Consider the following 26,421-nt stretch of genomic DNA (forward strand, 5'->3'; position numbering starts at 1 on the left):
GTCAGGATCTAACTCATTTAGTAACTTTCACATTTTCAAATTCTTAAGTGACATGTGAAATTAATATCTTAGAATCTAACTCCTTATCGTTTAATATGTATTGAAAACGATGGGTGGATATAATGTCCAATTAGTGAAAAAAAAAATAGAAGAGAGAAAAATTCGGCAATAGATAATATAATTAGATAAGAAAAGAAAAATATTGAGAAATAACGAATATTAATAAAGTATGATATATAAAAGTGTTTACATATTAATTACGTCATATGTGTTACGGCTATTACCGTGAATTATTATTATTTTTCACATGTATGTGAGGTGATAATTTAATGGAATATAACAAGACAAATTTGTTAATTGTTTTACAGATTATTTTCCATCTTGTCGGCCAGAAAATGTTACCTCGAGATATATACTATTAAAGAAAAATGTTTCTCTTAACAAACTCAAGATTAGAGTCACTTCTCCACTGTAAAATTTATTTCAACTAAAATCAATTTTGAGAAAAATATTTATATCTAAATGCTTTTATTTTATCTTAAAGATACATTGATATTAATATTTAATATAAACTTTTGATTAACAAAAAAAAGTTAGTTAAAAAAGAGTGATAATATTTCACACCCACTTAATTTCAAAATCAATTTCTCAATATATAATAAAACATGTAAATATTTATCTAAATAAAATTAAACACTAACTTGATTGATAATTTTTTTTTCCTATAACACAAGTATTGTTCATTAGACAATCCTATTTGAATAAGATAATATCATTATGGGTGGTAAAAAAATTTCTTTAAGAGTTTAAATATTTAATATAGTTATATATCTAAAAATATAATTAACACTTTTAATTATGTTGAAGTAATACCATACAGTTGATCTATGTATTTGATGATCCTTAATCTAGAAATTTGATATTTGGAGAGGAAACTATATAAAAATTTATCGTCTATTATCTTTTTTTTTTTTTTCTATTTGGTACTCGTTTTGTCCTTTTCATTTCTTTTTTGCTAAGTATATGAAGCCAGGCCCACTGTACTCTTATCTTGATCTCTGCCTTTGCGGCCCTTTCCGACGGTGACGTAGGTAAGCCTCAAGGCTTGCATTGCAGTGGTGGATTGATTTATCTCCCAGTGTTGCTCTGACATATGTCATGTGACTGTGGGGGCTACCTTGGGGGCTTTATCAAAGCAAAACTAGTAAAATTTCAAGGCAACAAAGCAATGTTGCAAAGAAAGAACTTTCAGTCAAAAAGGATGATATCACATTGGCACACACAATGCAAGCTTAATTTCAAACCTGATTCATGCACCAGCATTTCAACCAATCCTTTCTACCCCAGTTCCACCGCTATGTGGTCCCTCTTTATTCTCAACCCTTGATCTTAAATGCCTCTACCTTTGACCTCACCCCCTTCTTCACACATCAATGGAGCAACACTAACCTTCCCTTAAGACAAACCCCACACATCATGGGCGGTTCCCATCGGTGATAATAATTAACAAAATTGTAAATTCAATCATCATAAATCAATGAGAGGTACATGTGTATGTGTAGATGAATTAGTATAAAGTTGTTTTATTTTTTAGTGATTTTGAATTTGAGTTTTAACTATATGTAATTACATCATCTCAAATTTGAGTTTTAAATCATAGCTTTAGAAAATATTTTGTGATCGTAATTTCAACTGCAACCTCAAGATTTTTAAAGTGATTGCAATGGAAATTTATCCACAATTACAACTGTGTTAGCTATATTTATTTTCAATTTCTTATAATATAAAAAATACAACGAAGAGACTATATATAATATAAATTTTGTATTAAATATAAAATTGTCTTCAATATTTAGACAAAGACTTTAGTTTTATCACTTATACCTCACTCCCCACAAAGAATACATTTAATTTTGTAAAAAAAAAAAGTCACAATTAAATGAGAGAGCTTAGTAGATTTTCTTCAAGTTTCCAAAGATAAAATATTACTAACAAGTCACAAGTTGCTATAAAAAGGGCTTCCACTTACAGTGATCTGCTGGATATTGTTGTTGTTGTTGGTCGGTTCAGAGATAAATAACAATCTCTCTCTTCTATCTTCTTCTGCACCTTCTGCACTCTCATTTCCACTATTTTATTCTTTCTCTCATACCCGTCATCATCTCTCTCTGGTACAAACCCTACTTCCACACCCCGTTCCCTGAGCCCTCCCATACTCTGCATCCTCTCTTTTCTCACCTTCCCCATTCTTCTCCTCTCTTTCATGGATGTGGACATAGTGAAAACTTCCAGCAACAACAACAACATGGACGTGATGGCAATGATGATGCAAATGGAAAAGTTCCCTGAATTATTCTGCGACCCTTTTTATACCACCTCTTACCAAGAAACCGATTTGTTATCAAGTGGAAGTTCCTCAACAACCAGTGCTTCCACCCTATTCAACAACAACAGCATTGTAACAACAACTCCACCACCGACGACGACTCTCGTCGATCCAACTCCGTCAAATGTTGTCCAATTTTCCAAAATCGATGACCTTTTCCAACACCAACACCAACAACAACCTATGTCACAGTCCCTTCAACCCTACCCTTCCGAGAAGAAGAACTCGATGGCGGCGATGAGGGAGATGATATTCCGAATAGCGGTTATGCAGCCCGTTCACATCGATCCTGAATCCATAAAGCCACCCAAGAGAAGGAACGTGAAGATCTCCAAGGATCCGCAGAGCGTGGCGGCGCGGCACAGAAGAGAAAGGATAAGCGAGAGAATAAGGATTCTTCAGAGATTGGTCCCTGGCGGCACCAAGATGGACACTGCTTCTATGTTGGACGAGGCCATTCACTACGTCAAGTTCTTGAAGAAACAGGTGCAGACGCTGGAGCAAGCAGGGGCAAATACGTCACCACACAGTAATACTAATAGTCCCAATAATCACGTTGTTGGTGCTGCTGGTTTTCCGCTAGGGATGTCTTCTAACTACTCCAATAATAGTAGTGTTAATTATTCTTCTTTGTTGATGAAGGGTGGTTGCCAACCTTGTCAAATGTTCGGTTCCACTTCTAAACAATTGCTCAGCTAATAGTTGTTAGGGGAAGTTTGAGAGGGAATTTGCTTGTTTTTGTGATGAGAAAGCAATGGGTTGTGTAGTGTTGATCAATTGGTGTATGCATGGGTTTGGTGGATCGGGAAGAACATGTTTCTCCATGTTAATGCCATTGTTGCAATGATCTTTTGCTTTTACAATGGTGGGGGTGGGTGTAATCGAAATTTCATTAACATAATGGATGAGTATGTTCTACATTTTTCTATCTTTGTTTTATTTTTATTTTTTTAAGAATGGCATTTGAATATCTCGTAATCTATCTCATTAACACTTTTTATTTTTTTTCTTGTCACGTTATATTTATATTTTGGTATTCACCAAAAAAAAATTATATCATCATCTATTATACTTATATCTTTCTCTTCTTTTTTTCCTCACTCAAATTGATATTAAATAGCATTTGAGATTTCTCATGTATATTATTTTTTATTATTTGTGAGCAGTCTACGTTGCGCGCCCTCTCACGAAAATCTAATCAGAGAAAGAAAGGTAAAAGGGTGTTAGAATTTTATTTTATTTTTTACAAAACGTAAATTTTGCATTAAAAAAAAAAGAAAGAAATCTAGTTGGAGATCTAGACTCTTATGGATTTATAATCAGTATATCACACTTTTTTTAACCGATCAAATAATGATAGTTTGTCTTCTAAATATTCAATGAACGAGTTTTCCAAGTTTATTGACTTTCTATCCCATTAGGGTTCACATGCAAATCCACTTCAGTGCTTTATTTCATCCTTGTTAATAGGGGTCTTCAAAAAAAAAAAATTAGTTCGGATTGAATCAAATTATAACCAAATTTAAATATTAATTCTTTTTTTTTTTAAATTAGTTTAAAAAAAATGAGTATACTATTTTATAAAAATCAATTTGATGGACTGAATACAAAATTAATTCAGTTAATCGAACTGATTTGAAAAAAATAATTCAAAAACTAATTCAAAACTAATTCAGTGTTTAAAACTTGTTTAAAATTGATTAAAAATTAATTCAATTTAGAATATTTTTTTAAAATTAGTTCAATTTTAAACTAGTTTTTAAATCAATTCAAACTGATTAAAACAGTTTAAAACTAATTTAATTTGATTTTTTTACGAAATTAATTTTTACGCACCCCTTACTTGCTAAGTGATCGAAACTACTCTACATATCGTTGCAAGCATATATACATGAACATGATGGTGAGCATGATTCTCGATTTTCATTCGCCTCTTACCCTTCAAATGATTCTTGCTTTTCTTTATCTACCATTCAAGAAATATGCAGCCAATGTCAACATTACCTTTTCTTTTTATTTTCTTCGTTTTCAATTAATCTTTTTATCTTTTATTTTATTCTTTATTTGGTTTCTTCCTTGCTTTTTTTTTTTTGGAAATTTCTTCTTGTTTGTAATAAGCCATTTTTTTATATTAAAAACTAAGTGAGGGCATAAGAAATGCTCACTTAACAAGATAGAAATATATACTTGGGATAAGAAACACACATGTATAATATATTGGATAAAGATGCATTGACACTCCATCCTAATAACACCTTTAAGAGAGAAAGAGAAGTGCATACATAAGAAAAATATTTCATGAGTTATGATGTGATAAGAAGACATAAAGAAAAATAAAAAATGTTGGATGATCATATGTTTAAATTAAGTGGTTGTTTATATATCATTGTTTTATACATAATAAGTGATATGATTTAGTAGGAAGAATGAAGAAAAAGAATAAGTATGATATATATATATATATATATATATATATATATATATATATATATATATATATATATATATATATATATAAAATAAATATGGATGTCTATATATTACGGCTAATATATTACCCTGCCAGCTGATTACAATCTCCAACCAAAAGCTGATCAAGCGTAATATTAGAACTTAAAACTTACCAATCAGGATCCATTACTATATGTATTTAGACATGTTGCAGGATTATAGAACCAACAAGATAAAGTGACCAAAGTTGCCGTTACATCTAAAATTTAAAATCGTCCTACATTATACCTCGGTCTCCTTTCAGTCGTTTTGTTTTCGTTATTTTAATAACCAAAGCCATATATATCAAGGAGTGTTTATAGTTGTTTTTCATACACTGTAAAAGAGCTAAACACCAATATCCAAACAATGAAACAAATACTTCTTCCCTTTATCCACCTTAATTATAATAAAAGTAAGATTAACACATCTCACCTGATAAAGTAGTGCATAATACAAATCATATACATCACATCGTTTTGATTTCGTTCTTTAAATTTTAGTTATACCAACTTCTTGGGTAGATGTTCCTCTACTTGAGGCTGAACACAGAGGATAGAAATGTTGGCGCATGTACAAGAGCAATTGTAAGTATGCTGACTTATCTCGTTGTGAAATGCGAAAAGTCCTTGAATGCATGCAAACTTTGGGTCTCTATGGTTGGAGTTGGTCTTCTTGCTTTAGAAAGCACATTATGTGACTGAGAGTAGAAAGAAGTCGTTAGTGATCATATGTGCATGGCACATTTGAGGAGAAATTATTAATTAGATGATTTAGAATCACCATATTAAATTGCTCATGTCATATGATTATTAATTGGGACAACACATAATGTGATAGTTCTAAATCACCTAATAATTTATTCACATTTGTGGGTATAATGGTAATTGTGATGAGTGATTAGGTTAGTCTTGTGATATGTGTTTCTCCCAAAAAGGATACTAATTTGGTCTAGGGACAAGGTCTAGGGACAATAATATTTAGACTCTCCAACAATACTAATACTCCATTGTCACCCTCCATTTTTCTCTATTGAAGAAGCTAGATAAACATACGTCTCATTTTTAGGGTGTATGGGTGGAAGGAAGAATGAGATAGAGAGAGAGGAAAAGAAGAGAGAGAGAGAGAGAGAGAGAGTGATAAATATGATAGACAATGTGATGAAAAATGAAGAGAAATAAGAAGAAAAATGTGATGAAAGTAAAATGAAAGAGAAAGTAGATGTATTAATATACATAAAAATATTTTCTTATTTTTTTCTTTTGTTGCATCATGTTATCAATCGTGTATTTCTCCTCTCTTCCAATATCTCTCAAGGTGGGCACACTTCAAGGAGTGTCCAAATATATATATCATTTGTCCAAACCATTAGAGTCATCTCATATCAAAGCTAACTAACAATACTGTATTTTAACAATACTTAGTGTTCACAAGCCAAGTTGGATTAAGTGTGACAATGCTCATCACTCCGCACAATCAAAATTTCATTGGCCGGGTTGACTTGGATCCAATTTATGTAAAAAATATTTTAACCCAACCCAAACCGACTTAGTAAAACATTAGTATTTGGGTTGGATTAATTGGTCTAAATATTTTACTTTATTTTAAATTTCAAAGTAATTTAAAAAAAGTAAAATACAAGTAGAACAATGATCCATATATTTCATAGGTCCAAGTTCACATTCTATTACATTCCAATGCTTGAAAATACAACCAACACAGGATAATCTAACGCATACACCTAGTGTATAATTTAATTAATTTGCAACATTGTGCGGCATAAGTTTTCATCCCATCCTCAAAATCATTTTTAACCTTATACAAGTCATACTTAAAGAATTCTATGGAATTTCTATCACTAATTACTAATAACAATATTTGCTTTTATTTTTAATAATAATAATAATAATAATAATAATAATAATAATAATAATAATAATAATAATCAATGAGAATGTCATAAACATTTTTGTTAAAATAATAACATATTCTTCAAAAGTCATGACCCGATATATATTGAATCTCATGACATTCAAGAACATATATAAGAAACAACTAAAACAAGAGAAAAATTCTTGTCAGTCCCAAATATAAACAAAGTCAAGTGTGATTAAAAAAAAATTCTACACAAACAAATTAATTTTAAAATAATTAGTATTGAATTGTTCTAAATATATTTTAGTTCCTTCTAAACACCAAATTTGTTTTTATCCCATGTTTTAAAAGTTCATGTAGTGTTTGTGATTTGTTTTTTCTTTTTTCATAGAGTTTCTCTATGTAGCTATATGAGGTTACAGTGATCATTTTCCTTCAATGTGTTGACACTAGTAGAATTTATAGATTTAACATTGTCCGATTAACATTGGTTTTTTGAAAAATAGGTGTTAAGAAGAGCATGGTGACATTTTTGTAAATAAGTCGAGTTAGTTAACATCGATTATTTAAAAAATCGATGTTAACCTCATATAGTTAACATTGGTTATTTTAAAAAAAACCGATTTTGTTCATAAATTAAAAACCTGAATTAATTTTGTCCTCCGCGCGTTCAAACCCTTTTTTCCTTTCTCCCATGTCGTTTCTCCTTTCTCCTTCCTCCCAACTGCGTTGCTGCCATTGAAGCTAGCATTGTCACGAAAGCTATAACTACCGCAAAGGAGCTTACCTAGGTTCGTTGAAGCTAGCATTGTCGCTGAAGCTGCGCTGCCACCTTACTACTATTGAATACCTAGGTACGTTTCGTGATTGTTTCTTCTTCTTTTTTTTATTTTCTATTGAATACCTAGCTACGAACTTATGCACTCACTGCAACGACTCTTTGCTTGTTTCTACTGCAAGGAGCTTACCTAGGTTCGTTTTAGTTTGCATTTCGTTTGGGATGCTCACTGCAAGAACTCAGTTGTGCTCAAAAAGGTCTGATTTTCATTGAGGTACGTGGTGGTCACTTTGCCGCAAGCTGCTTTATATAAAAATGTGCAAATAGTTTTGCTCAATGTATATTGCCTAAAGCTTTTCCTTTGCAGCATATTCATATCACTAAATAGTTTTGTGACCATGTTTGTAGCCACTTGATTTAATGCATTTAAATGTTTTCTCTGATTCTTCATCATGTGTTCGATGAAAAGTTGAAGCAAAATTACCTCATTAAGAGTTGATTTGACATCATTTTTGCTCTGATTTGACAATAGTAGTTGAGAATTATTTATTAGTATGGATACTAACCTTCTGGACTTTGCTATACTTACTTATAGTCAGGTCAAGTACAAGTGTGGTATTTCTAGTGCAAGCCTAAACTCATTAATAGATTAAGACTCCTAATGCTATTATTTCAACATATTTAAGTAGACAAATGTACTGAAAATAGTTATGGACTTAATCAACCTAGCCCCAATTAGTTACATTGAAATAGAAATTATGCTTCATGACTCTGGTTTGTAGGGTAGAGCATTTCACATTCCCTGTAATACTGGGACATGCTGTGCTAGTGGGGAAAAATTTGTCTTCAAAGTGATTTGTTGTTAAAAGGTTTCCAAACTTCCCTTCTGCATAAAATCATAAAGTAGAAGCCTGTTTTTACCATCTATGTAGTAACCAATAAATTTGACCATATTTTCGTGGTGAAGCTAGCCAAGATAATTGACTTCTGCCTGCAAACAAAAATGGAAGAAAATTAGTCAACACCTAGCAAGACCAAGCAGTTAGAAAACAAATTAAGAGTTTGTGTTGGACTTGGACATACAAGCCATTCTTTGTGGCCTTGAAAGCTTTATGGTTTAAGTTTCTTGATGGCCACTACAATTGCAGTCCCTGGTTTTGTTGGAGTGCATGTGTTCTGATTTGTCTATGTAAATTTTGCCTTTAAGATGTTGTTGATATCTCTATGATGATACTAGTTCATATGCTTGCTTGTGCATGATTGACCTTGCTGCACGTATTGATTAACAATTGATTGAAATTGTAGTTGAGTACATTCGAAGGATTAGATACTATTGTTATGCTTACACCATTTTTGGTTATGAATATCTGCAGGGTATCGCTTGATATACTGCTCGCCTACTTTCAATAAACTTAAGAGGTATTTAATTTTTAAGTATTTAAATTATTGTAGAAAAATATCAATTTTGTTCATTTTTGGATTTTGTATAGGATCTATTTGCTGCCATGTTTTTTGTTTGAGTTGATGCTGCCAAGGTAGGAAAATAGAGGAGAATGAAATCAGATCTGCATAATCTGATCTTGATATCAACTAACTGAATCTCCTAGAATAAAGGAGAACACAATCTAATCTGATTTGGATTTTAGCTATGCATATCTTCTAGGATCCTTATTTGTAACTCTTCTAGAATCCTTATAAGCTATAAAATTTAGCAATGAGCACATAGTTTATTTAAGATTCATTGTGATTTGGTTGATATTTTTAAGTAGTGCCTTATACAATTTTGGTAGCTTTTGTGATGGACCAAATGTGTTTAGTAGCTTTTGTGAGCACATAGTTTATGCTAATGGTTTCTATTTACTGTTGGAGGTTGTCAAGTACCCCAGTGCTACCTTGTAGTAATATATGCAATTCTTATATATACACTAGGTTTGCTGTGTTCCCCTGTTGGAGTAGTGTTGATTGGACTTGCATTAATCAATTTTGTTGTTGCTGATTTCGATTGTTCTATCTCAGTATAGAAGAAATACTATATTCTGTAGTTAATACATGGAAGGGACAAAGATGCACTTACATCATGAAAGATACATAGATGCACTTCAAACATGAAAGCTAGTCAAGGGCTTTTCATTTGCATTACATTGACACTAGTGCTAAAACTTGGCTGGCTTCCTCGCTAGGCCAAAGATATCCAAAGATATTTTAAACTCCGTGCATTACATCATGAATGATTCACATTGATTAAGTGCAAGTGTGGCTGATTCATTGGTCCATCAAGTGTCAACTGAGAGAGTTGATTGATAGTAATATATATAATGTGAATTGTCAAGTAGAGTAAGAAAATAATAAATGCTGAAGGAGGGGGCAGTGGTTAAAAAGGGAAGGTATACATAATAGAGAGACAGAGAGTCCAGTGCTTCTCCATAAACTGCTTCTCCCCATGTACCTAGTAACACTGTTTCATTACCCTCTCTTTCCCTTCCTCTACCTTTCCCACAAACTGCTTCTCTATTTATTAGCCCTGAAAATTTATTTATCCCACCCACTAACCTTATTCAGAACCTAAACCCCACAAATAATGTTTAGAACCCAAATCCCACCCATACTGTTCATAATCTCAGCACTGATTAGCACCCAAATACCAGGCTAGCTTCTGTCAATATTGATTCTTCATTGGACAGACCTCTAAATGTGAACCCTATGTGCACTCGTGCTAAGTCTGGTATCATTAAGCCTAGAATCAATCCTACTCTTCTTCTTAGTCATCTTGAACCAAAGTGTACCATTACCAAAGCTGCCTTCATTGACCCTTCTTGGCTCTCAGCTATATGATACAAATGAAGCAATTTTTGTTCTTTGTTGTTCAGCTGAGATTCCCATTGACTTAGTGGTTGTATTCACAAGAGGACAATGCATGTAAGCAAGGCAAAGTTAGAAAAATACTTAGTTAAGAAAAATTATGATTGTATCTTAATTGTTTTTTATTGTCGATATTGTTAGCTATATCGATACTGATTTGTTGCTATAACTGGCTGTAATTGTTAGCTTTTCTAATTATATTAACTACTAATAAAAAAATATACTGGAACAATTAAAATGCAATTATAATTTTGTTCATTATGTTCTCAAACTGATAGCTCTGATCCACATTTTAAAGGGTTGTTTGAAGTGGCAATATCATCTCCAAAAGTTGGAAGTGGCTTTAAAAAGGCATTGTTAATCCTACTAACAATCCTGCTTATTTCCTTGCAATTGTGTAGCGCTGAAACATTTCCTGAGGTGCGTTCTTTTCTTTCTAAGTTTAAGGAATAGACATCTATTTTTGGTGAATTCAAATATTTGGTCTGTTTAATTGAAAAACCAACGTTATGAAGTTAACAATGATTGATGTATGTTGTTTGGTCCTGGATGTTATCAAGTTAATAATTAATGATTGATGTATGTTGTTTTGTCTTGTGATGACTGTGGAAGCAAAGCTTCCAAGCTTATTTTGATGATGTCAAAGACTCAAGTCAAGAATCAAGATTCAAGCAAGTTTCCAGAATCAAAGAGTCATTCAATCAAGAATCAAGACTCAAGTAAAGATTCAAGAGAAGACTCAAGATATGCAAGAACTTCAAGAAAAGCATCAAGATAAGTATAAAAAGAATTTTTCAAAGAAAAGATTGAATAGCACAATTTTTCCAAAAGAATTTTTCAAAGAAAAATCTTTTTACCAGAGTTTTTACTCTCTGGTAATCGATTACCATAAGACAGTAATCGATTATCAGAAGGCCAAATAGTTTTATAACTATTTTACAAAATAGTAATCGATTACCATGTTCATGTAATTGATTACCAATGTTTTTGAACGTTGGATTTCAAATTTCAAGAGTCACAACTTGTGCTAAAACATTTTCAAACTTGTGTAATCGATTGCACAACATTTGTAATCGATTATCAGTGTTTCTAAACGTTGATTTTCAAATCTAAACATGAAGAGTCATAACTATTAATGTGTGATCGATTACACTATAATGGTAATCGATTACACTATAATGGTAATCGATTACCAGTGACTGGTTTTGAAAAATAAATTGCCAAGAGTCACAATTTTTAAAGTGACTAGCTTTTGAAGATTTTGTCAAGAGTCACAACTTTTAAAGTGACTAGTTTTCAAAAGAGTCACAACTTTTAAAGTGACTAGTTTTTAAGAGAGTCACAACTTTTAAAGTGACTAGTTTTGAAGAAATTTCCATGAGTCACAACTTTTAACATGGTTTCTTCAAGATCCATCAAATGACTATAAATATGTGACCATGGCACGAATTTTAACTAACGATTTACTGATTCATTCTCAACATCTTTCTAAGAGTTTTTGTTCAATACTTGCTATGTAAAGAAAAAGTTTATTGGAAAAAAACTTGTGCTATTCTTTTTTCCTCTCCTCCTCCATTCTTACAAAAATCTTTTCAAGAGACCTACTCTTGGTGATTGTTTTCAAGAGAAGGTCTTTTTGATTAAACATTGGACTCAAAAGACTAACCGCTTTTGGGTTCATTGTAAGAAGCGGATTTGCTTCTTGGTTGATCACTGGATCCAAAAAACTAACCACTTTTGGGTTCATTGCAAGAAGTGGGTACAACTTCTTGGTTGTTATCACTGGACTCAAAAGACTAATCGCTTTTGGGTTCATTGCAAGAAGTGGGCATAACTTCTTGGATGTAATCACTAAACACAAAGGAGGGGATTCCTTTGTGGTTCATTGCTTGTAAAGGATTTTACAAGGATAGTGGAAATCTCAAGCGGGTTGCTTGGGGACTGGATGTAGACACGGGTTGTGGCCGAACCAGGATAAATCTGGTTTTGCATTCTCTCTTCCCTTATCTCTTTTACTTTCTGTTATCTTTACATTTCCACAAGTTATTTTCCTTCATTTATTATTTAGTAACTTGTTAACAAAGAAATATTTGAATCTAGGGAATAATTAAGAAAGAGAAAATTTTCTATTAGGAATAGTCAACGAAATCTTAATTCAGCCCCCTTCTTAATATTTCTGAGGCCGCTTGTCTAACAATGACAAGCTGTATTCTGTGTTCGTATTGCAGCATTGTAACCCACTGTTGTTCAGTACAAGCCAGCATTAGTAGAAGACTAGCCACATCCGGTCTCTACTTCAAAAGCAAAGGTAAGCCTTGTAACCTTCAGTCTTTTCTTCCATTGGCTATGTGGCAATTTAATTTGAACTGCTAGACTGCTACAAATGTTTAGTTAGAGGGAATCATTATTTATGCCAATAAAGAATTGTGTAGTTTGTATGCATTGCACTTGGCTAATTGTAGGGATCTGCACTCAGAAACAATAGACCCAAGCTTGGAAAAATTAGCTTTGGGGTCACTAATTGTATCCATTACCCCCTTACAATCTATATAAAAAATAACATGAGTCATAACACCCTTTAAAGTTATATTCACCCCCCTTCAATAAAGCAAATATGCCAATCCATAGAACCCCTATAACACCATTTAAAGTTATATTCAGCTCCACCCATGTAGCCAAATCCATATTACAAACATTGGGCTTGAGATGTAAGTCAGACTCAGGCTCAAGGTCAGACAAGGTCCCTAGTTATAGGTCTACCAGGGATTCTCTACAGACAATTCCTCAAAGAGGGGTCAGTCTGGACATATGGGCAAGCTAAAAGATCATAAGCAGACTTTGTAGAGAATGTCCCATCACTCATAAGGGCCTAAAAAAACTTGTCCATCCAAAGGGCAATACTAGGGGGAAACACAACCATAGTCTCAGGCAGAATCATGTTATTGGATCTGCATGAAAGAAACTTGGCTACGTCCTTATTCACTTGTTTATTCCATTCTAGTTCAAAGGTTCATATGATTGGAAAATTTGATGTTTTTGTCATACTTTAAGCCTACTCATTGTCACATATTGATATCCATTTTTTGTCGGAATGATGATTGATGTAGGTGGTCATTGAGTTATTTGTTAGATAGTTCCTTTCATTTTGGATCGTGCTGCTCATCATCATAGGTACAAATGTTTGTTACCAATTAATGTTTTTATTACTTGTTCACTAGCATTAATGACAACTGATATATGATATACAAATTGTGTTCATTATGAGTGAACCTTAGATTCCCGTTTGAGACCGAATGCAATGATTCTTGCTGACAATTTGCATTAATCATTGTATTCAGTCTTGAATTGTTCGTTTGGACAGTTTGGGGAGGCTGATATTTTTATGGTAGATCCATGCGTTAAGGTTAACAATATTTTGTTGAATTTGATGAAATTTCGATACAATGTATTTCTAGTTGTTCTCTGAGTGCATACTTGATTATCGAAAAATTAATTTCACCGATTTCATGTCATGTACTTGGAGACCAATGCGAAATGCTGCCAAAATTTTGTCAAATTTAACAAAATAGAGTTAACCTTGACGTATGAAGCTACCATAAAAAAAGGTCTTCCTGAATGGGATAGGGCCACACCTATGATAAAAAAGTGAGATTTTCATGCATCGAATAACTTTGTGAGTATCATGGAGTTATTATTTACATGGATCGAAGCTGGATGAATGAAAGTCGCATGGGCCCTGCATATGAGGAAGGCGTCAAAGAGTTCTTGCAATTTTCCTTCGAAAGAAATTAACTGGATGAGGACAGAAAATATTATTGTCCTTGCATCAATTGTTTGAATGGAAGATGACAAACACTGGACAACATACAGGAGCATTTATTATGTGATGGGATTAAGAAGAATTACACCACGTGGATATGGCATGGTGAATTGACAAGCATACAGAGTGGGTCCCAATCTGAACCGTTTGATGTAGAAATGGGAGATCGCTTAGAGGATATTATTCGTGACCTTGGACAAGAGTCTTTTCAGCAAGTACATGTCCCTATGTATGATACATTGCAAAGTGATTCAAAGAAGTCTTTGTATCCGGGGTGCAAGAATTCCATGATGCTGTTGTCGGCGGTTTTAAGTCTGGTTAATGTGAAGGCCATATATGGGTGGAGTGACAAAAGCTTTAGTTCACTGCTGCAAGTAGTGCACGATATGCTTCCAGAGGAAAACACGTTGCCAAAAAGTTACTATCAGGCGAAGAAGATATTGTGTCCGATGGATATGGAGTATCAGAAGATTCATGTTTGCCCGAATGATTGCATATTATACAAACATGAATTTGAAGAAATGTCCAAATGCCCTAGGTGTGGGGTATCACGGTACAAAGTCAAGGATGATGAAGAGTGTAGTATTGATGAAAACTCAAAGAAGGCCCCCCAGTGAAGGTGTTGTGGTATTTGTCGATCGTTCCAAGGTTTAAGCGTCTTTTTGCTAATGCAGACGATGCTAAAGACCTTACATGGCATGCAAATGAGAGAAACTGCGATGGAATGGTCCGTCATCCGACTGATTGCTCCTAGTGGAAGAAGATAGATCATTTTTTTTTGGATTTCGACAAAGAGGCAAGAAATCTTAGGCTTGGATTAGCCAGTGATGGAATGAATCCATATGGCAATTTAAGCACTCAACACAATTCATGGCCAGTTCTACTAGTAATTTACAATTTTCCTCGATTATGCATGAAGCAAAAATACATGATGTTGTCTATGATGATATCGGGCCCAAGACAGCTAGGAAATGACATTGATGTTTATCTAGGTTCGTTGATTCAAGACCTGACAAAGTTGTGGGAAGAGGGGGTTTTAGTGTTTGATGGGTTTCGAAATGAGACTTTTCAAATACGTGCAATGCTTTTTTGTACCATTAATGACTTTCCAGCATTTAGGAATCTGAGTGGTTACAGTGTTAAGGGTCATCATGCATGCCCCGTTTGCGGCGGGTCAAAGTCCCACAAGGATACTCTTCAAATATTAAGAGCCTTGTGCAGTTGAAGGAGCTTAAGCTGGTAGGGTTAAAGTCTCACAATTGTCACGTCTTGATGCAACAATTGTTAGCCGTGGTCATACGAGACATTTTGTCTAACAAAGTCAGGTTAGCCATAACTCGCCTGTGCTTTTTCTTCAATGCCATATGTAGCAAAGTCCTTGATCCTGTCAAGTTAGATGAGTTGGAAAACAAGGCCACTATTATATTGTGTCAGTTGGAGATGTATTTTCCTCCTGCTTTCTTCAACATCATGGTTCACTTAATTGTTCATCTGGTCAGAGAAATCAAATGTTATGGTCCTATTTATTTGTGGTGGATGTACCCGGTTGAGCGATACATGAAGATCTTAAAAGGGTATATGAAGAATCTACATCGTCCTAAAGCATCTATTTTTGAAAGGTACATTGCAGAAAAAGCCATTGAATTTTGTTCAGAGTACATTGAAAAGGCTAAACCTGTTGGGCTTCTTGAGTCTCGCCATGAAGATAGAGTGGGCGGTAAGGGTTCAAGAGGATTGCATGTTATCACTTCAAGTCTAGAAGATTTGTTACAAGCTCACTTGTATGTCTTGAATAACAGTAATGAAGTTTTGCCATACATACTTCAGCATGAAAGTTTAGTCAAACAAAGTAATCCAAAAATGTTAAAGAACTGGGTCTTGAAAAAGCATAACAAGACTTTCTTTGATTGGTTTAAAGATACAATCTTTGCTGATGAAAATGCTTCTGAAACATTAAGATAGCTAGCAGATGGGCCTAAAAGAAATGTTATAACTTGGCAAGGATACGACATAAACAAGTATTCCTTTTATACAAAAGCACAGGACGAGAAAAGTACAATGCAAAACAGCGGGGTCACCCTAAGGGCTGAATCTCAACACTTTGCAAGTGTACATGATGACAATCCCTATGTAGCTTCCATCCCTTACTTTAGGTTCATTGATGAAATTTGGGAGCGTAAATATGTCAAATTTACTATTTATGTTTTCAAATGTAAATGGGTTGACAGCAACACCGGTGTGCGGACCGATGATGTAGGATTTACGTTGGTAGACCTAAAGAAACTAGCTTACCAGAATGACCCTTTCATCATGGCAGAACAAGCTAAATAGGTATTTTATGTTCAAGACCCTTGTGATGAAAGGTGGTCTATGATTCTACACGGGAAAACAATTGGTGTTAATGTAGAAGATTATGATTCATACATTCATACTTATGTTAGTCCTTTGCCCACACGAATGACTCCTAACATCGTCGGAGAAGAAGCTGACGACATTCATGCTAATCATAATGATCATGATGAAGGAGAATTAATTAACATCGTCTAATGTAATTTTCTTATTATGTATTTCATTTCAGTACATTAATTTACATAACTGATTTAGTTTTTTTGATAATGTTAACTAAGTCAAGTTTTTTTCCTTTACAGGCCCATGGCTACTCCACCTGCCTCGCCTCCTCCTCCTCCTCTTGCAGTACCATCATAGTCTTTGTCTACCTTGAAGTGGACACGCAAAGTCACATGACTACGATCCTTAGCGACTAGACCACCTAGGGCAAAGAGATCGATGGTCCACGTTGATCCTACGACCGGGAAGGCCGACGGTCCCCACAAGAAGAAATTAAGAACATATTTGGGGATTGTCGCTCGTGATAAGGTCGACGTGACATACGAGACTTGGAAGGAAGTCCCTGCTGCTTAGAAGGATTTGATATGGAAGGATATTCAGGTATTTTAGTTTTCATCTTTCATTTTCTTTATTAGCCAAAGTTTATAATTTACTAACAATAAAACCTAATTTATTGTTTTTCAGGCTGAATTTGATATTCTGAAGCATCTGACGGTAAGACAAAGAAGAAAATATTTCACACTGTCGAGGAGCGGTGGAGACAGTTTAAATCTGATTTGACGAAGAAATGGGCACTTGCAGCCGACAAGGACAGCGTGGATGACACTATTTGTGAAAAATACAACATTGGCAAGGAGAAATGGGCCCAATTTTGTTAGACCTGTAGAGATCCCTCGTGGGAGGTATGTACTTTGTCATTTTAATTGTTTTCCACTAAAAATTTAGTTATTATAATACATTGTAATAATGACTTTCATTAATGTTTGATTTTTGCAGGATGTGTAGAAAAAGGCGCAGGCCATCCAGAAGCAAAACATCGTCCCCCACGTGTTGTCTCATGGGGGTTATGAATATTTAGAACAGAAGTTGATGGCTGAGAAGACAAAGAAAAAACTAGAGGAAGTTGTTCAATCCAGAAGCACTGAGGTCGTTATTGACCCTCCATCTCCCATCAGACGACACGTGAAGTGGAAGATGGCTCGCACCAAGAAAACTGGGTAGATGACGTCTGAGACAACAAAGGAAATTGCTGAGAAGATTGTAAGTCATTTTCAATTAAGAATTGTAATTATCTTTGTTTATTCTGTGAATGACAAAAAATATGTGTTTTGTACAGGATTCTTTGGAGAAGCAAGCGTCACAGGGTTCCTTTGTCCCCCATGGACGTCAGGATATCCTGACTGCTGCCATTGGGCGACCAGAACACCCTGGCCGTGTGCGTGCTGCTGGAGCTGGTGTGACCATAAAGAAATACTTTGGATCGGCTCCATGAACCTCCCGCAGTTCTTCCTTCATGGCTCTCGAAGAACTTGACCAGCTGACTCAACAAATCAGAGACCAGCTGGAGGAGTCGATCACAGAAAAAGTGACTCGACAGTTGATGTTATCCTTCAGCCAGATGTAGTCCCAGTTGCAATCACAGGGACTTGCACTACCTCTGGAGCCTGAGGTTGGTCCCTCAACTGCTTGTGTCAGCATAAAGGGGAGTTGTGTTGATCCCTCAGCGACCGATCCAGACACGGGTGACTCGGACAAATGCGGGTTGTACATCAAAGAAAACCCTTGCCGCCTGGTTGCCCTAGGAAGAGTTTATGAGGGATCCACAGCGGTTCACAACATCCCTTTGTTGCATGGCCAAGTGAAGGTTGGTGTTGAGGAGGTTAAAGATGCAGATGCTCCCGTTCTTGTACCCACTAACGAGGTTATTTTAGTGGGGCAGACACTTAACACCTTCCTTGGTTGGCCGACACATATCGTGAAGCATTTATCAGAACATGTATTTTACTCTCATTATATGCTTCTTTTTTTCAATTGAATTGTTCATTGTAATTAAATTATGTTAATTAACTATGTTGGATAAATAGGCAGCTGTGTCTCCAGCAAAACCTGCAGATAGGTCGGATTATGAGATCGATGATCTCCTATATTTGATGACATTGACCATCCCACAGCTTTTTTTGAAGCCTCTCCAGGTTATGTGGGATGCTACCGTGTTCAGGGTGTTTAATGAAAACTTCACGTTGTACATAAAGCACGAAGATTTATTTGAAATTGCACATGGTGGTCAATGTCTCAGCATATCTGTTATACAATTGTGAATTTTGTAAGTCAATTTAGATTATTGTTAATTACCTAAGTTATTGTTTTAATTACATACATAATTTACTTTGTGTTAACAACAATAGGCATCTGACTGAGACAATTATGTGATTAGGGAATTCCGATGTGTATAGATTCCTCGAGCCACAGTCCATCTAGAGATCTGGGCAATCACAGTTTGAATAAGAAAGTTACATGAAGAACTGGATGCAGAGTTCAAAACGGGATGTCTACCTGGGAGCCTACTTGAATGGGTAAGTATAGCTGAACAAATGAACTTAAATACTATATAATACAACATCATCTCATATCAATATTATCATAAACATCAACGTCACCTCATATCAATTAATGTCATCAATAGAAATATCATTAATAAGTCACACTCTGCATATACATATATAGTTCATGCTTGAGATTCACACTTGTAATGACCCGCCTCGTCGCTACGGTATCCACACTCTAATATTCGATGATTTCAATTTTTTTTATAAAAAGAACTTCCTTAATTTTTTTATTAGGAAAATAGAAGTGATTTTGTCACAACATAAATTCATCCAACAACACGCCATTACTTAAGTGAATATGCATAATTACATAGAAACAGTAATTCGGTACACGTCATACACATAATGAAAATTAAATTTGTTCATAGATATAATTAAAATCCCAGTTTTACATCTTTAACTCAACTAAATAAAACTTAAAAACCAACTATGGAGGAGTTGATTAAAAAACACAACTCTCTCCCAAAATAACGCCAATGTCATCACGTCGGCTCGGCGGCTCCTCACCAGAATCTTACTCCCTGCACCCTACCACTGTCATTCTGGTCCCACGAACAAGGTTCGTGATCATCACAGGTATCAACCACACGATACAAAATTGCAAGGGTGAGTTCATTATAAAAAGAACCAATACCAATTCCAAATAACCACAATTAGCAAGCAACATAAGCAAACATGATAAGCATACACAACAATCATTATTCAACACTCATATCCAACAAATATTCATCATCCACATCCAACAATTACTCACCATCCATCCATGGACCCAATCAAGATTGCACAGAATGATGCATGCACCTGACTCAACACTCAGATGCAATGTGGTACGTACCAACAACAACCAAATCTCAGGAAATAGCATAAGCGTGTCCACACGACACTCTCACTTAGGGAACTGTGCTGAGTTTGTCGAGACCACCCGGTTGTGCATGTAACAGCCCCCTTCCCATAAGTGATCCGCCTGGGAGCCCAAAGGTGTTCCCTACCAGGTGACAACCCCTTAGTACAAAGTACACTTGGCCACAGTTACTCTATTTCCTGTGTCGTATGAGCTATGATCATGGCCAAAAGTAAGTGCCAAAGACATGGACTAATTAAAGCGCCTAAGCATCCCTTTAGAAATGCTTAGATTCTCTAACCACGCTAGTTACCCACGTCTGGGTCATCCGACAAGGTCAGTGCACTCTACCCCCCATGACATACACTCCATATGACGTATGATCGTGGCCAAAAGCTAGTGCCAAAGACCCTGGAAGGTCAGTGCACAGTGCCCCCCACGAACATACACAACATCCAACATATGAACGTGGCCAAAAGCTAGTGCCAAAGACCCTGGAAGGTCAGTGCACAGTGCCCCCCATGAACATACACAACATGCACAAGCCAATGCATTTCCAACATCAATCATCATTCCATTTCCATGTCATTCATAACATAAATATCATCTCATCTCAATGACGTTATCAACAACAACAACAACCTCATTTCATATTCACATATTCATCAATAATAACAATTCATGTTGACATGGTCTTTATTAACAACGTCATCTCAAATCAATATCATCATAATTATCATTATCATCACATATCAATTAAAATCCTTAATAGGGATATCAACAACAAATCGCATTTCGCACACACACACACACACACACACACACACACACACACACACACACACATATATACATATATATATATATATATATATGTATATATATATATATATATATATATATATATATATATATATATATATATATATATATATGTCGCATTCCATTCGTCAAAAACATAGGTTCTCCTGAAAAAAAAACAGCATGCATATCAATAACAATTTTATCACATCCCATTAGTTAAAACATAATTTTCTTTGATGAAAAATCAGCATGCAACAGGGACAGGCAGATATCCTCATAGCTAGGTTCCCTGACCCTAGCTATGGTGTTAAAACGGTAAATTTTATAATAAACTCCCCTCACCTATCATGAGCTACCCCGCGGATTCCACGTCGCGTCACTTGAAGATTCCTTTTCGTCCTTGCTCGTCGATTCCATGCAAGCCTCTACCATGCCAAAACGAAGGAGACTTAGTATGGATTTCAGAAAACAAAGCTAGTAATTGTGCTCTGGGTCAAACACCCACATCACTACATGAAAGAGCTGAGAGCATTTCGGGTTTTACAAAGGAACATCATTTGGAAATTCCGACCACGCCAATGTGACCGGGGTTCAATGTAGGTTACGAAAATAACATGCATTTCATGAAAGCATAAGTTTACAAAGTCTCTTTCTCTAAGGTTTTTCAAAGGAAGCATAAGACATGCAATGGCGGTTCCAAAGTCAGAAAGGATGCAAAGACAAGATGAAACTAACAAGAAATAAGCGTAGAACCATGTTTACCTCAAAAGAAAATGAAAGGTCAGATTAGGCTTATTCTCTACCGAAACCGCAAGCCAAGTTGGAAGATTCCGCTTCGGTTGAAGGGTTATTCTCGGTGTGGGATTTCAATGGAGAACAACGATGGTTTGTGGTGGCTAATGGTGGCTGTGGGTGATGGAAAAAGTGCTTGGGACGTTAGAAATGGCTTTGGAAGAAAGAAAGAAGAAGAAATGGTGTTTTTCCTAAGCTACACGAAAGCAAAGGCTAAAATGCTTAAATAAGAAATGCTCTCGAGAACGGAAGCTTCGAACACACTCCAGACATCTTCTCAAAGATCCCAACGGTTAGATCATGGACAATTGTCTTTGGAAGCTGCAGACCAAATTTCAAGAAGATCCAACGGTTAACGAAGGTTGGGCAGCGTTTTTACCAAGGTAGCTTATGTAGCTTCCTCAGGAAGCTTCATTAAGAGGCCTCCTCAAAAAGCTTCCTCATGGCTTCTTTGAGAAACTTTCTCAAGAGGCTTCTTTGAGAAGCTAGATCCTTATCTACCCACACCCTTTTATTAACTAAATTAACCTCCTTGAAAATAATTACGGATAAAAACAACACAACAAATAATCAAACATCAAACATAATTACTATATATATATATATATATATATATATATATATATATATATCAGGGTGTTACAACATTCCCCAGGTCTTCAGACAACACAAGTCTAATAAAAACAATAATGTTATTCATCAATAATAGATATATCGCATCCCATTAGTCAAAAACATTGTTTTCTTGAAAACCAGCATACAATAGGGACAAACATACATCCCCATAGTTAGGTTCCCTAACCCCATCTATGGTATTAAAAGGCGTAAATTATAATAAACTCCCCTCACCTATCGTGAGTTCTATGTCAGTTTCTCTTTGCGTCGCTTAGAGACCTCTCTCGTTCACATTCGTCAGTCCAAAAGCAAGGTTCTATATAGCAAATTGAAGGAAATTTAGTATAGATTTCAGAAACAAGGTTAATGAAAACATCCGAAGTCAAATACCCCTGTTAAAACATAAAGGGCTGAAGGGTGTTTCGGATTCTACTAAAAGAAGACATCATTTTAAAATTCCGATCACGCCAATGTGACTAGGGTTCAGTGAAGGTCATGAAAATAACATCAATGTTATAAAAAGATAATTTTTACAATGTCTCATTCTCAAGGGTTTTTCAAAGGAAGTGTAAAAACACCCTATTACAGTACCCAAAACACAACAGACACTAAGAGAAACTCAAACTAACTAAGAGAAAGGCTTAGAAGTCAAGATTACCTCAGAAAAGCTTTGAAATAGAGGATTGGGGGAATTTTCTCCACCGAATCCTTGAGGAGGATTCTGAGGATTCCGCTCCGATTAAAATGTTCCTTTTAGTGTGGGGGTTCGACGACAAGCAACGACGGCTCGTGGTGGCCACCGGTGGTCATGGGTGGTGAAGAAGGAGGTGTTAGGGTTTGGGTGGTGTTTGGAGAGGAGGAGAGAGTGAAAATCATGTTTTTCACGATGAAGAACGTATTTATAATCTGCAGATCTCGCTTAGTGAGCTCATTTTGCTAAGCGGAAGTCCACTTTTCGCACTTAGTGTGACAATTCGCGCTTTGTGCAACTCCCTCTGCACTAGGTCTCGATAGTCAAATAACATGATAAATACAATTAAACATCGATTTATAACTAGTAATATTTCAGGGTGTTACAGTGTGTATTTGTTAGTTGTGCACTTGAATATTGAGCTCCCTTTTTTCATGATCTACAACTTGAATTTGGAGATTGAACACTTTTCTAAGTACATGGTTTATGGATTCTGGTTCAAGATTTGGGGAGTCTGAGAAGTCTAGGGAGCAAGGGATGCAATCACCTAAGGTCTAAGGTATCGATGAATCCAATTCTAGTTCAAACACCAAGGAGTTTTCTAGTCATGATTATCACTTGGTTTTAGATAAATAAGAAGTCCAAGATGAGGCATTGGAAGTAGAGTTGTATGAGGAGGAGGTTCTAGAGGAGGGGATACCAAAAGAGGAAATGGCAAAGGGAAAGGCCAAGGATGTCATTAATGCCAAAAGGGTAGTAAGCTCATTCGAGGCATCCTCCAACAATCATGTTGATGGTCGACTAGCAAAATTCATTTGGATACGAAAAGGTGCATGGGGTTACTACTCAAAACTATGATAAGAGTTGGTATTAGACTGATTTGTTAAGTACACAGTAGTGTATGGTAGCCAAGAGGATAAAGTCTTCGTCGTTGAATCTCGAAGAAAATGAGATCAAGCTTTTATGGGTGCTCGACATCAAGAAAATCCTTTTTTCTGTGTATCAAACATCATTTTGGAACCTGCACGTCACCCTCCTATTTGGCAAGTTTACAAAGGGGGTCTTTAGGATTTTGAACATAGCACCAACCCGGTTATACCCTAACAGTTGGGAACTATTGAAACCTTTTAAATTTTATTCTAGTTATTATGTGCCTACCCTTGGTTTTTTATTGTTTGCATCGTTGTTGTACTCATCTTGGGGTGAGGTCGGGTGGTTGTCCATGGTGAGTAGGATGAATGCTCCTATGCTTACTCCTTACGCTACTTCATATAAAAATTTTAAGACTTCATTCTTCAAGGTCTTAGTTGTTGCCAATGGAAGAAACCATATGTTTACAAATGACAGTAAGGAAAAGTTTTAATTTTACTAGACGTGGGTATCAAGGAGGTACGATGAAGAAGTTTCCCTCTCCATGTTGACCGAGAGGGAACTAAAGAATTTAAGGGTCCTAGATTGGTTCCCCAAATCTTTTCCCAGTAAAAAGCTAGTTTCCTTTGTATAAATCCCAACATCTTCATGTTGATTTAAAGGGTTAGTCCTCGACTATTTTCTTATGACATGTCATCCTTAGTGTCATTTTTATGGAATTCACTTGGTTTTGCAGGTATTATGATGACTATGGATGACCCCTTTGATTATCAAACCCTTTCACGAGCTTAACAACACCCTAACCTCTCAACAACATCATTAGAGGCATGTCAAATGACTCTGGATGCCAACTTCTTTCCTCATCATACTCCTACCAATATAAGGGGTTCTTTGAGTTGTCTTGGTGGGGAGGTATTCGATAGGAACTTCAACTTGTTTGTTGGGAAGATACAAGAAATTCTATTCAATTTGGGAAGCACAAATGATAGAAGGAGAAGAGAGATATCACATAAAATTGTTAAATTTATTGCAAATAATAGAATTTACAATGAAAGGGTTCAAAGCACTCTCAAGCTCTCTAAACCCATAATACAAAGCTCCTTATAAAGGAGACTACATATAACTGTCTAACCGAAAATGGTTACAAAAGAAAAATAAAAAATAGTTACAATTACAACACAACCTATGTTAATGAACAACCAAACTGGACGCTCCCTTCTACGTGACTAGACATTCCATTAGATTACAAAAGATTAGATGACCTATATAGAAGACAAGAGTACTAGACAAGATGACCAATGTTGTTGTCCACCTTATCTCTATCGTCGATCGTCCAACAATCAACAATCTCCACATTGGTTCACTAACATTTCTGAATTATAGGTAACTCACTTCATTTCCAATAATCTTCGTTAAGTAGATCTAGACAATGCATGTACTTGCTTCCAGGAACAAGCTTTGTGAACATATCAAATAGATTCTCCCTCATATAAACTTTTTGGACTTCTACCCTCTTCTCAAAATGGATGAAGTGCTATATGATGTCAATGTGCTTAGTCCTCTCATGATAGACTTGATCCTTGGCTAAACAGATTGCACTAAGAGTGTTGTAGAAAATTATAGACTTTCCTGTGGAAACCCAAGATTTCAAATCAAACCCTTCAGCCAGATCTTTCCTTTGATGCTTATGTTAGAGCCACGTACTCTAGCTCTATAGTGGATAAAGCCATTGTTGGATGAATTATTGCCTTCTAACTAACAAGAGAATTTCCAATTGTGAATGTGTATGCAATCACAGATCTCCTTACATCCAAATATGTAGTATAGTCAGAATTTGAGTAACCAACGAGAGCACATGACATGTCTCTATGGTAGACAAGTCCAATATCAGTTGTACCCTTAAGGCACCTGAGTATACGCTTCACAGCTTACTAATGTTCCTTTCCAGGATTACCTATATACTTACTCATTACACTAACTGCTTGTGTTAGGTCTGGTCTGGTGCATACTATAACATACATGAGACTACCTACAACACTTGCATAAGGAACATGAGACATGTATTCCTTCTTTGATGTTAACTGAGCAGTATTGAGTTCAGGTAGACAAATGGACGTTGTCAGAGGAGTACATACTGGTTTTGCTGATGTCATCCTAAAATGATTCAACACTTTTTGAATATATACCTTCTGACACAGAAAGAGCTTCTTTTGGACTTGATCCCTCTTAATCTCAATGCCCAAAATCTTTTCAATAGCTCTTATGTCCTTCATCTCAAATTCACTTCTAGGTTGTGACTTCATCTTCTGAATTGCCAACAAATTTTGAGATGCTATGAACATGTCATCCATATAGAGTAGTAGATAGATTTAGGAACATCCTTCACCTTCCTATGATAAACACATGAGTCATAAGGACTTTTGATGTACTCATGAGAGACAATGAACTCATTGAATCTCTTGAACCATTACCTTGATGGTTGTTTTAACCCATAAAGAGACCTTTTCAATCTACAGACAAAATTTTTCTTTCCTACCACCTTAAAACCTTCAGGTTGTTGCATCAAAATGTCTTTCTTCAATCTTCTAGGGAGAAAGGTAATTTTGACATCGAGTTGCTCTAACTCCATGTCCAGAGTTGCCACT

At 35.5% G+C, this 26,421-nt stretch overlaps 2 protein-coding genes across 2 annotated transcripts; one reads left to right on the forward strand and one right to left on the reverse strand.

Annotated features, from left to right (window-relative positions):
- The first annotated feature begins 2,052 nt into the window (after positions 1-2,052).
- Positions 2,053-3,306, forward strand: LOC114412412 (transcription factor HEC1-like). Its single transcript, XM_028376305.1, has one exon. It carries the CDS (start codon positions 2,264-2,266, stop codon positions 3,083-3,085), a length of 822 nt encoding a protein of 273 aa, XP_028232106.1. The 5' UTR covers positions 2,053-2,263; the 3' UTR covers positions 3,086-3,306.
- Positions 3,307-25,527: 22,221 nt separating this feature from the next.
- Positions 25,528-26,127, reverse strand: LOC114411225. Its single transcript, XM_028374973.1, has 3 exons — positions 25,963-26,127; positions 25,796-25,857; positions 25,528-25,684 (listed from the first exon to the last, which is right to left on the reverse strand). Exons 1-3 carry the CDS (start codon positions 26,125-26,127, stop codon positions 25,528-25,530), a joined length of 384 nt encoding a protein of 127 aa, XP_028230774.1.
- Between the last annotated feature and the right edge of the window lie 294 nt (positions 26,128-26,421).

The sequence above is a fragment of the Glycine soja genome, chromosome 5 (genome assembly GCF_004193775.1).
Source record: "Glycine soja cultivar W05 chromosome 5, ASM419377v2, whole genome shotgun sequence".
In the NCBI taxonomy this organism is placed as follows: Eukaryota; Viridiplantae; Streptophyta; class Magnoliopsida; order Fabales; family Fabaceae; genus Glycine; species Glycine soja.

Excerpts from the sequence above, each read along its gene's own strand:
- LOC114412412 (XM_028376305.1), top strand. The coding sequence starts at position 2,264 with ATGGATGTGGACATAGTGAAAACTTCCAGCAACAACAACAACATGGAC.
- LOC114411225 (XM_028374973.1), bottom strand. The coding sequence starts at position 26,127 with ATGGATGACATGTTCATAGCATCTCAAAATTTGTTGGCAATTCAGAAG. Across the intron at positions 25,858-25,962 it reads AGCTCTTTCTGTGTCAGAAG|TTAACATCAAAGAAGGAATA; the intron begins GTATATATTCAA and ends AATACTGCTCAG. Across the intron at positions 25,685-25,795 it reads AGTGTTGTAGGTAGTCTCAT|GTGCCTTAAGGGTACAACTG; the intron begins GTATGTTATAGT and ends GCGTATACTCAG.